The sequence below is a fragment of the Apostichopus japonicus genome, chromosome 16 (assembly GCF_037975245.1).
Source record: "Apostichopus japonicus isolate 1M-3 chromosome 16, ASM3797524v1, whole genome shotgun sequence".
Taxonomy (NCBI): domain Eukaryota; kingdom Metazoa; phylum Echinodermata; class Holothuroidea; order Aspidochirotida; family Stichopodidae; genus Apostichopus; species Apostichopus japonicus.
The window spans coordinates 27,485,824-27,498,439 of NC_092576.1; the positions used below are offsets into that span (position 1 = coordinate 27,485,824).

At 38.9% G+C, this 12,616-nt stretch overlaps 3 protein-coding genes across 12 annotated transcripts in view; 1 reads left to right on the forward strand and 2 right to left on the reverse strand.

Annotated features, from left to right (window-relative positions):
- The window catches only part of LOC139983752 (plexin-A4-like), a 32,973-nt gene extending 27,729 nt beyond the window's left edge, over window positions 1-5,244 (reverse strand). For all 4 annotated transcript variants that reach the window (XM_071997503.1, XM_071997500.1, XM_071997501.1 and 1 more), the window contains exons 1-3: window positions 3,710-5,244; window positions 1,528-2,588; window positions 54-284 (exon numbers count right to left, since the gene is read on the reverse strand). In XM_071997503.1, coding sequence (XP_071853604.1) covers window positions 54-284; window positions 1,528-2,541 — 1,245 coding nt within the window. In that variant the 5' untranslated portion in view covers window positions 2,542-2,588; window positions 3,710-5,244. The remainder of the gene's footprint in view (window positions 1-53; window positions 285-1,527; window positions 2,589-3,709) is intronic.
- An 18-nt stretch (window positions 5,245-5,262) lies between these two features.
- LOC139983760 (uncharacterized) lies at window positions 5,263-11,633 on the forward strand. The gene has a single exon (XM_071997536.1). The coding sequence runs from the start codon at window positions 5,985-5,987 to the stop codon at window positions 7,491-7,493; it is 1,509 nt and encodes a 502-aa protein (XP_071853637.1). The 5' UTR covers window positions 5,263-5,984; the 3' UTR covers window positions 7,494-11,633.
- Window positions 10,306-12,616, reverse strand: part of LOC139983757 (2-hydroxyacyl-CoA lyase 2-like) — a 28,224-nt gene continuing 25,913 nt past the window's right edge. For all 7 annotated transcript variants that reach the window (XM_071997527.1, XM_071997523.1, XM_071997521.1 and 4 more), the window contains one exon: window positions 10,306-12,523. In XM_071997527.1, the coding sequence (XP_071853628.1) occupies window positions 12,338-12,523 (186 nt within the window). In that variant the 3' untranslated portion in view covers window positions 10,306-12,337. The remainder of the gene's footprint in view (window positions 12,524-12,616) is intronic.

A 12,616-nucleotide genomic window follows, 5' to 3' on the forward strand; every position in this document is an offset into this window, starting at 1 on the left:
TTTATTATTAACTAGTAAATGATATAATCTGTGAGATAATACGAAGGACAAACCTTTATCAAGTGACATTCCTTGGTTCCAATGAAAGCCACGCTCGATGATATAGAGTTGGTCGGTACTTGGGCAATCAATATAGAGGTAAAAGTCTTTCCCACCTGTTCAAATATCACCTTTCCAATGAGTGCTCCGAGTTCTGGTTTGCGTTCGGGGTATTTTACCGCAGATGGTTCACCGTTACATGCAAGCCAATGCACCAAACTCGGGTCCCCGCATAGATTGGGATTCTGGACATATACAAGCAATATCATTTTAATATACCATAGGTTAATGGTCATGTTTTTAAAATTTTGGTAAAATCGACCAGTGGTTAAACTGAAAATGGTAAACCGAGCAAGGAGAGGAAGTGTTTTTTACAAAACGATTGTGGTATAAGTTAATAATTCATCATAAGTGCAGTAGTCTTTCTATAATACTAAGCTGGCAACTGCTTCTCTTCCGCGAAATCAAAGTTTTCTCAGCTCACTCTGTAACAATATATCCACAAGGGTCAAAACAGAACTATAGCTGCAAAAAAGGAGATCAGATTACTACTGATACGATATGTCTATTTCTATTATTGAACTTTCACCCCAACGATGTCTTCTATAGTTATAATTTGTTATAAGCTGCAAAGTAAGAGACCAACAGTCAGACTGATTTCATTGGGACTTTTCCAAATCAACAGGTAGACCAAGAAGGTTAAGAAGTTGGTACAAATTGCTGGTTATGGTAAGACAGGACTTTACAGAATGAGCCCAAATTTATACAAGAATAATCAATTTGATTAATTGTGTTTACGCTTTGTGAAATGGTTACTACCAATTTTCATGTAGAAACTCTTCTACAAACTGTTTAATTTTGAGTTGTTTCCATATTGAATTTATATTTTTGCTTTTTAATTTTTGTTTAAATTGTTGTTGTTTCATTTCTTGGTATGTTTTATTCTCATTTTTTTATTATCTTGTACAAGGCCTTCAGTTTTTTCTCCATTGTTAGATGCTTTAAAGATTTAATTTATTCATACAATTATTAATGTAGGCAGTATTAAAAGGGATGACTAGATCTACCATTTCACATTGTGATTTTTCTCTGAATTAAATTATATCGAAATAACAAGTAGAGGAATGTGCTTTGCGTTCATTTTTACGGTCTATAAAATATTGAATTATTGTTTGTAGTTATATTTACTGGAGATGGTATGGAAACTAAAAGCAAGATCGGAATATAGTCAGGCATGCGTTTTTACACGTATCCCTTACTGTATTAATATATGCAGCTGTTTGTTTTTGAAGATTCTAGGCCTTAAGTAAACTACAAGAACAAAGTAACGCATTTTAAAAACAAGAGTAGGGACGCCCAGCTGAACCACACACTTCCTCAATTTAATTAAAATGACAATAACATTGCAAACATTCGCAACTGTACCCACTCGAATTGGTTTCAGTAACACTTTGTTTATAAAAGAATCAAATTAGTAATTACACTTACAGCGTGGCAGCGGCCTCCTTTCAGATAATTAATATGGCTTCCATGATCATCTCCGCATGCGCATTCAGTTGTCGCTTCTACGAACGCTTGAACAAGGTCCTCCATTTTATACATGCACAGAGCTGATGTGCTGGTTGGGTTAAAATCTGAAAGAGGTTTACCATTCTTAACAAATACACCGAAAAGTCGATCGTTGAAAACATGCGCAGCTTTAGCAATGTTGTACAGAGTGTCGTTTGCCCCCCTACATTTCAGTGTGATTTCAGTAAATCCAACCAATTCCGAAGATGTGTGATTGTGACATAATCTGCTTAACTTTGGAACGATTGGGCTTACAGACGTCGCATCTTGCATTTGTGATGACAAAAAGTACGTGTAGCCACGATATGAAAATACTGCTGCGTATTTGATGTAAAAAATTTCCTGCAGGTCAGTGCCAATCGCCATTGTTCTCCTGTTGGTCATACGAGGACTCTCGTCGTTTGAGAGAAAATTGACTGAAACTGGATTTCTGATGATAAGGTCGGTATGTTTTATAGTCTGTGCAACATAAAGGGCTAAGTCAGCATACGTGTCATCTCTATATGTGCCTACTATCCCGACAACAGTCTGATCGCCGAGAGCTCTTGCTAATGAGCACAATTCCTTAATTTCTGTTAATTGATACAATCTCCTCAACTGGCATCTTGAATGTTCACCACTGACACAAGTAATAAGCTTGTTCATCGGGTAAGGCGCAATTGTTATGATCTCAGTGACATCGTCATCGCGAACGGCCACTTGAGTTAAAATTTCAAAGTGTGTAGATAAATGATATAGAATACCCAGTCCTGCAACGTAAATGCTATTGCTGTCCTCTGACACCGTGAAATGGGTCAATGTTGAGTTGAATTTTGCAGATTGAAATAATTCTCGGATGTATGTCTCCAACGCCGTGAAACTTACTTGACTATCGCCTTGCCTGAAAGATAACATTACCAACAGCAAGCACAGCGTTCCCTGGCGTCTTGCCATCACCGAGTTAATACCGGGGTGAATTCCCAATAAGTGTCTAAGTACGTCTGTAAAGTAGAAGAAAGAAAGTGTCCGCATCACTTCAATGACGCAATTTGAAAACTTTCATATCTTTTACTTTGACAATATTTGTTTTGAAGGATAACGACTTCTGTTGAAAAGTCTGTAGAAAATCACAAATCTAAAATTTCAAACAAAGGAATATATTGTAAAAGCGGCCGCCTCCACGACGTCTCTTTCACCTGTAGCTCAACTTCCCCAGAAATTACCCCGGCAGATACTATCCGGGGACCCTGAGCCACCGTGCGTTCTTTTACGCTTCCTCAATAAGGTCAACACGAAGTTGGCCCTTACGTTAAACAAACTTGAAAGTAACGAAAATGTTGTGGGACAGAGATTTTGATTGGTTGAACATCACGCATCACGCGAGCCTTTGGGCGGGACTTATTCTTCTTATTATGGGACGATGGAGTTTGAGGGTGGGGGCGTTTATGGACTGGCCGTATGAGGTTTATAAGGTCAGTTGATAGGATGGCGTCGGTGGCAAGTGAGGAGGTGGGCGACGTGGTGGGGGTGGGGGTTTGGTGGGTGGAGGCGGTTGATTGGATGTTACGGATGAGGCGGAAAATTTCGACATCTTCGTTGCTGTGCTTTTGTTGTGCCGTTTTAGTGCATTTGGTGTCATTACATTTATGTGGTTTCGCATTGATACGTACAATGTACCATGATACCTTATTTTTATACATTGTATAGGCCTACCTCAAATATTCATGCCAACTCAATAATTGATCTTGAAACTTAGTGAGATGCATATCTTTCGCTTTTGCCTCTCTTTCCTCACTGAAATAATTGTGACACGATATATGTTGCGTATGCATTAGCAACTACAACACGCTACCAGTTCGTGGTTCCAACACTTAAAGCATTGTTAACTTATTAAAAGTAAAAAGGCCGTTTCACGAGAAGAAAGTGGACAAGATAAAAACCACCAATCTGTAAACGACAAACTCAAGACAGACTAAACTTTTCATTATCAATGTCTTCTTGAGTGTGATATTAGTATCATCGAAATTGAGACAAAAACTACCGAATTTGTAAAGTGATGAGAATGCATTCGCTTAGAGTAAGTAAATGAAAACGATCCATTAAAGTATTGATTAATGCTTACCTTAAAACTCTGTGCCACGCATCTTACTTCTTAATTTGAAAGTTTATACTTTGACGAGTCTAACCAACCATGCATCAGTTAAAGCTTTGCATAAATGATCCTACTAACATCAGTTTGCCAAAGTCATTTTGACAATGCTGCAATGGCATTATTTAATCACGCCATAAGAAAGAGTTAATAAGTTAATGGCTGACGAAAGCTTTACTTTCGTTAGCAAAAAGGGTCAAGCTGAAAGTATAAGTGCACTTACTTTTCATGGTTGAAAGTGAAATTATGTCATTAACAAACAGCAAACAGTGTATATAGTGAGATAAGTTGATTAACTGATTAGGTTTTTTTGTTCTGTATAGTCAGGCAAGTCCAGGGGCGTATTCTTATACAGAGATTCTACGTTTTATATGTCCAATGACTCTATCCATAATAATTTTACCAGACAGGCTTGTCATCTACGTACCCCTTTATGCTCAACTCAACGTCGTAACCGTGCTTTTCACGTGACCCGCCCTACAGGAACCTAAACGTCACGGCCAAACGGCACTACCAAACCAGCCCACTCTGACAAACAAAACTCAAGTCAAGCGAGCCAGAAAAAAAAAGTAAAAACGCCCAACGACCTGCAGAGACAAACCCCCATCCACCCACTGGAACATTAAAGAGCCACAAAAGGACGACCAGCACGCAGCGAAACGAAACACCCCTCCCCAGCACACCAACCTCCAAAAAAGGCAGCCTCAGATAAACGGCGAAAATCGCATTGAACCTGAAGGCGAATGTCAGACTTCACCGCCTCCAGGATTGCCTGCCAACTGGCAAATTTTCCCCTAAAACTATATCACATCTTTTCCTTCAAATATTTAATTTCCTACAGCACAGACACAAATTATACGGTGCAACACAGCAACAGAACAAACCGGAGGATCTATCCCATTTAATAACAAAGCCCTGTCCTACCGACCAGGAACGGTTACCCGTTAAACGGTCGGTCCAAGTCTGAAACCACTCTCACATGCTTGAAACAAAGGTAGAAATGCCACAAAACATGAGCAGTACTTTCAAAGCTGTCGTAATAATCGTAGTCTTACTTCCCGCTCATTGTAGAATGAGCTTCCCGTATTTTTTTTTTAAGTTAAAAGATGTGACGACTCGCGCACAAAGAAACGACTGACTCCGGGAATTTTACCTAGTTTCGAATGAGGTGTAACAGAAGTGTTAGAAACCACCATCGATCCCAGAAAATACACACACAGCTTGCTACCGTCGGTAATTGACACTAGTGAACAGTCTATACATACCGCTACGGTCAATACCCACAACACAGTGTACATAGCAGCGATGGACATCGCAGGTCCAGCTAAAGATAACAAGGTATCACGTTTCTGCATTTTGTATCGACAAGAAGAAAACTTCACTTGCAAGCAACGGAAAGTTAACTATTTCATAGCGCGACACGCGGTGTGGGGCAAGTGTTCAATGCTTTTAACTACCCAAACCCTAACAAAATAAAATTTAAAAAAGAAATCGTTTTTAGACGGTAAAAAATATGCAATTTATGAAAGCTTTCTGCGTTAATTTATACAGTCGTGAAAGGGTTGTGACACTCATTAACATTAACAAACGAATAAATTATGTTTTTAGTTTTTATGTTGTGCTGTTGACATTTTGTATTAATTCATACCGTCGTAAAAGTTATATAAAAAGTTATATAAAAAGTTTTAAAAAGTTTATATATAGATATAGATATATATGTATACATAAAAAATAGGGCATTAGAAATCACAATATACAAACACGTCTCACTATACATTGCGTCATGCAAGTTATTGGCACGCTCGTACCTTCTTTTTCAAGTTAGCCGTTTCTAGCTAAAGAACTTTCAGGTAAGTTATTGATGCTCATTTTCTCTTTTTTTTTGTGTGGTTGTAATCATGTTTACTGGCAAGTCGATTACTATTTCACAATTATTAAAAGCAAATCTAGCTTCAGTGATCATAGCCAATGTTCGCCTTTCAATAGCAATAACATCGAGAGAGAGAGGACTGTCTAGGGGCAAGTCAGGAGAATGTAAACGAATTAATTTCATGAAACTCGCAGCATGCAGATCATTTCAGAGACAGTATTTACAGTTCAGTGGCTCTCTCTCTTACTTTTTCGTAGACGTTCTGAAGTTGCTTGGCATCGATAAGTGACATTTGTGCCAGATATTGTTGTAGAAAAAGACGGTTGTGTGCGTTTGATTTGATTGTGTTTCATCTATGGTATAAGCAAAAGTACCCAAATGATAGTCTCGTATCATTTGGAAATTTATCAATTTTTCAACCTAGCACGGCGAAACGACAACATGGAGACGGTAAACATTCAGTTGGCTTTACTGATCCTCGCGTCCAGTGTCCAGGGGGAACCTTGTCCGCAAACCTGTCGGTGCTCTTACGGTAGTATCTTCTGTGACGGAGACAGAGACAACATCACTACTATCTTTCCGATAAGCCAATCCTATTCTTGGCCAAGCTCGCTTTTTGTGTCTGATACGGACATTCCAAGTCTTCAGTCAGGACAGATTGTCCTTCCATTTATGCCTAATCTTTTCTCGTTGAACCTTCCCCACAATCAAATTTGGGCTGTGAATGAATCGCTGATTGGTAACAATTCACACATCTCCTATCTGAGTCTAACGTACAACAACTTGACAAGGATTCCGACGGAATTGCTGCTAGTTCTAGAAGATCTCGAGAGTGTTTACTTAGATTGGAATCAAATCGTGTCTGTGCCACCGTTCGCTTTCCACATGAACATGAAACTTCTCTCTCTGTCCTTGACGTACAACAAGATACATACAACCACACCTGACTCATTCAGAGGGTTAGAACAGTTAAAAGAGTTACAACTGTTTGATAATATCTTAAGCGATTTTCCTCTTGATGAACTTAAACATGGTTCACTTACAAACTTAACGAGTCTACATCTCCACGAGAATGTTATGTCCAACATAATATTAACGGTTAGTGAATCATGCTTTTCTTTAAGTTCGCTGAGAGTCATTTCCTTCAACTTCAATAGGCTTAATCGTTTAGACAAAAATGCATTCTCTGCTTTTAGAAACCTTAACTCTTTCTATGCTCGTGATAACACCATACATGAAGTAGATGATTTGCTGTTTGGAAGTGAACCACATCATTTAGAGATTTTGATTTTGCGCAATAATTCCTTAAGTGAAATTCCTACGCAACTACTACTGCATTTGCCTGATCTGCGTTTGTTATCGTTACGCGCGAACAAAATCACGTATGTGCCGAAAAATGCTTTCGTAAGTAACGATCGCTTAGCTACCGTTTCTTTGTCACATAACTGGATAGTTTCGCTAGACATTTCATCCCTCCAAGGACTAAATAGACTTGACCGGCTTGATCTGCAAGGAAACAACTTGACCAGATTACCCGAGGAGATATTTGACCCTGTCGGGGACTTCGGCATCGACTTGCGTGATAATCCTTGGTTTTGCGATTGCAAAATTATATTCCTTAAGACCTGGATCTTGAGAAGTCAATATTTTCGACATGAAATGTTATGCACTAATCCGATCGAATATCGTGGTATAGATGTGAACGCGTTACCGTTTATTCCATGCGTAGCGACGACCAGTAGGCCTACTGTAGTCATGGATACGTCGGTTGCTTTAGTAACAGGGAGCTTAGCAAACGACGCACACTATAATAACAGTTCATCAGGCCCTTTATATTTTGCTGTATGTTTTGTTATGTTCCTATTCTTTTCGGTCAGAATTGAATAGTAAGTATTCAAACACATATCTTCTACAATACGTAGATACTAAAGGAAAACATATAAATTGTGTTTGCTCATGTTTCGGTGTCGAGGACTTCAGCATCAATTTGCATGATAACCCTTGGTTTTGCGATTGCAAAATTATATTCCTTAAGACCAGGCAACCGATACTCATAGCTAGTACAGTAACTACTGTTCATGTTCCACAACCGTGCATCAGTTACTACTGCGCTGTGTTCGTAACACGGTAACAGCTGTTACAGGTGGCACAGTAATTACTGCAAAGCTGTAACACGTTCCCATTTAAGACAAAGAACTGCGCGACTGGACAAGGAGTCTATGAGTATTTGACGTGGTAAACTATTACTATATAAAGGCCTATTTTAGACGTGGAGCTACCCATAAGGCTAATCTAGGTTCCCCCTCCCCCACACTAGGTCCCATTTTGTGTATCTGTTTTGTATCTATTTGAGACTTGCACACAATCACCTGTCCGTGAAGAATGTTTCAATCAAATGGATTTACTAATACGATTTTAGAAAAAAGGTTAGGCTATTATCTGAATCTCGCATGCAGTATCAAACTAGGGAGTAGTCTTCGTTACCCGCTGCCGCGCTTTTTCACCTTCGGACTAGTAGTTCAACGTGTAACAGCTTTGCAGTAATTACTGTGCCACTTGTAACACAATATTTTTTGGGGTAAAATTACTCATGTTTTTGATCCAATAAACTTTTTCTTAATTCATTGTAAATAGTATATTTTCAGCTGTAAATTAACTAATAGCTACCCCGGTTGCAACGATTTTTTAGTTAGAATGAAATACATTTTGAGGGTTGAAAATTACATTGAGTCAGAAAGGAACAGCTCACGAAATAAACGACTAAGATATAGGAAACTCAGAGCATGTTTATCATACTCTATGCCAATGGCTGATAATTAAATTACACACCGTCTTTTGTTGGCTTCGGTCGTTAAATTAACCCCTAGTATGCCTAATCTATGTTGTCATACCATTAATCGATTAAAATTGATTATTGTTTACAATGTTATGCTTTCATTACTTTACAATAAAATTATATTACAATATGATAGATGTTATTACCACCGCACTGTACTACAAATCACGTGAATAAATGATGGGGGAAAAAACATGAAAAAACATTTCATTGGAATGATGATATCAATTGAATATCCAAGTAAAATTGTAATATTTCTAAAGGTCTTAGTCACCCTTATCTGTTTTTTTTTTTTTGTATTGTACACTTGTTTAGTACAGCAGTTATACTGTTCTAAGATTCAACCGTTATTCGTCTTACAGAACACGAGTCTATCTCGATGGCATGTTTATGGTATTGTCACTGGTAGCCCATTTCAACCTCGGTTTTGTTTTCTACGTTTGTCCTCGTGAGGCGGAATCTGGCCTTTTTTAAATATAACCCAAGCCTAACAAACTGACATGTTAAAAAACAGAAAATTGTTATGAGACGGTAAAAATTATGCCGTTTTTAAAAGCTTTCTGCGTTAATTTATACAGTCGTGAATGGTTGTGACACTCATTAACATTAACAAACGAATAAATTATCACTGACAAGTTGCTTATAGGCTTACTTTGTTCTGTTAACTTCCTGTATTAACTCATACCGTCGTAAAGTTTTGATGACAATACGTCACGAAATAAAGCTCATCGAAAAACATAAAAATGCTTCATTTAAGTTATTGTCAGGCCTGCACCTTCATTTTATATTTAAGCAAAGAAATATACCTTCGGGAGTTTTCCCAATTAAATTGCAATTAAATAGAAATAAAAGTATAGTCACCTTATAACTATAAAAATGCCATCACAAAAATAAAACGATGTTCACTGCATTGATAAACACACAGCCCGAATCGCGCTGTCATCGGCTCTAGAATGATTTGCTATGTTTTACCACTGTTACGAGGGCCCATTGTAGCCTAACGCTAATCACTGCTAGTGAGAACCTAATGTTATGATATAGAAAGTATTTGAAATTGCCTACGTGATAAATCAATATTTGAGAAATTAGGTCGGGTTACCGTGTCAGATATCGATACCAAGATTGATTCTACACTTCCATTCAGAAGTTTGAAGAGGACTTTGCTGTGAATACAGTTTTTCAGTATTTATTTCGGAGAAGGTGAAGAATTTCTGTCTCTGTTGAGGAAGTTCGTTACGCCAAGAGTTGGTGGCTATAAAGCTGATTTTGGACTGACTCTGGTAATATTCAGTCGGCGAGAAGTTCAACTTGTGCTTCACTCGATTGTGGCTGGAAGTCCGTTTTCTATTTTGGAGCATCGCCGGAAAGATGGTGACTGCTGTTTCTGGGATCGCGAGAAACTTCGCCGAGGACCAGTGAATTTCGCGGTACAACGGACCGAGAATCGTCGTCATCAAGGTCGGGCCGCTGAGGGATATCGCCGTTGGAAGAGACCAGCGTGTTTTAAAGTGTGTCCTATCTTGTTAAGTTTGTGAGTAATTTTCTATATATTTGTAATTACCACTTATTGTTGTTGATTCAAACTCCATTGTTCAATATAGTTTACGTTCTCATTCAAATTCTCTAGACTCGTCAGTTTGTCTGTGTTCCTTACAGAAACGAACCCAGGCTCGTGTCTCGTTAAAAATTAATTATCGAGACCTCTCGCATTCAAACGTAACACTACCAATAGTACGGCTGGCAGCCCTTACAACCTTCTCTAATTTAATCGAAGAATCCTTTGTAAGCAGCCCGTAAAAACAAATAATACTAAAAGTCAGCACGCTTTGTATCACTGACTGGTAAAAAAGTACAAGAATAGTGTTGTCGATATTAAAATATTTCAGTTTACGTAAAAAGTACAATCGTTGGCAAGCTTTTGATCTAATTGCATCAACCTGGTCTTTGAAGTTAAGTTTACAGTCAATGATAGTACCTAGATATTTATAGCGGTGCACCTTTTCGACAATCTCATCATTAACCCTGATTTGAGCATGATCATGTGGCTGTTTTCTGAAGTCAAATACTATCTCCTTAGTTTTTTTGCCATTCAATTTGAGGTAGTTTTGGTTGCACCAAGTAACAAAATCTTTGATTTCCTTCTCATACGGAGCAACAACATCGGTTTGCAGGTAACCCGTTATCACTGTATCATCAGCATATTTAATAATAGAACAGACATCGTGTTTACTTCTGCAATCGTTAGTGTATAAGCAGAAAGGGACAGGAGATAGATAGCATCCCTGAGGGGCACCAGTACTAACGGATCGAACATCAGAGCAAATGCCATTTAATTTAACAAACTGTGGTCTGTCTCTTAAATAGTTTAAGATCCACAACAGTAACCTGCAATTTACACCAATAGCTAACAGTTTATTAATTAATAAGTGCGGCTGAATGGAGTTGAAGGCACTTGAAAAGTCAACAAAGAAAGAAAGAAAGAAAATAAACTAGAGCACCAATGGTGCAGAAGCTCATACCTTTTCGAGCTTAAAAATGTAGGGCCCACAAAACTTTATGGCCCACCAAATTTCAGATTCCTCCAATTTTGGGCCTAGAGGGATAACCCCCCCCCCCCTCCGTTAGCAGCATCCTGGCCACACCACTGGCTATAATTCCTATTTTCCCCCTTTAATTCCTATTTTACCCACTCTCTCAAACAATACCACTGACCTACCCTATTTAACTTTCTCCCCTCTACCTGAGCAGACATAACTCCTTCCCAAAATTTTGGCTGGCTACCTACATACCTCAGGCTCAAAGACTTCTAAGAATCGGCAAGTGCTGATTGGCTATAGGGCTCTCATGCTTACAGTTCAACAGTTAATAACAACTCCCAATACTGCTTTAATACCACTAACAGCCTCTGCAGAGCTTAACCACAAATGTAAACAAACACTGCAGAGACTGGGAGACAAATTAAAGGAGCTTTGGAAAAAGGTGAAGGCTCAGATTTTTCTAAAAGATGGGGATTAATTGTAATTAAATAACTTTTGACCAAAATTATTAGGCATCACCTTATTCATACACAATCCAACAATCATCAGTTCAACTTTGAATATGATCCATCAAAATCTTGAGGAGATTGAGATATTTGAAAATATTACAAAGAATGACCCCCGATGACCCCCTAAATAACATTTGACCTCAATTTTCCGAACACCCCTCGTAACCCTCATCCCGAGGAACGTTGTGACTAAGTTTCATTATAACTGGCCATACACTGTACGAACGGAAGCAATTTGAAAATATAGGGCCGCGGCCCGGGCCAAAAAGACCCCTAGTTGATCTTTGATCTCAAATTCATGAACACCCTGAAGGTAAAACTTCCATAGCACTATCGTGACAAACCCTCAACATTGTACCATGGAATCTGTAGGAGAAGAAGCATTTTGCGTATTTCCACAAAATGGCCCATTACGGCCCACAGGTGACCTTTGACCCCAAATTTCGGACCATCTCTGATGGCCCTATACCCAATGGTCCTCGTGTCCAAGTTTCATGAAATTCCATCAAACACTGTGCGAGTGGGAGCGGTTTTACCAATTGTTGACGGATAGAGTGATAGACGCCGCACTGTAACAATAGCACACACCAGCATGCTGGTATGAGCTAAAAAACAGAATTTGTGGTAAAGAGAAACAAAGAATGCAATGAAAGAGAATCTACAGTCTCGAGTCGACCCTGTGTGTTTCAACGCAACCTTTTTGGGCTATCATGCTTTTCCCTCTAATTCTTAAAACAGTTTCCTCTCACTCAAAAGGGAGCATCTAGTCAGCAAAAAACCTCCAGATAGGCCCGGCAAGCAGGACAGCCCTTCTCGACTGCTTTAATCTCATCCCTTTAATCTAATCCCTCACACCGATAGAGAGCCTTCCCTGAAGTCTGTTTTTCCGATCAAACAATTGACCAGAGCCGGTTTGTTGTTTTTGCTGTCTTCTTTGGCCTTCATTAGTATTTCCCTGATCCCTTCTGTTGTCTCCTCACTGAGACGGTAACCGGTCCCGCCGTAGCCTATTGCGACTTTGTCATAGTCGCAGAACTGTAGAGGGCGACGAGAGAAGAGCAAACACATATTCAAGAGTTTTCTGATCAGAAAGGTATGTTAAAAACAAAACTTTGCAAAGGATGTGTT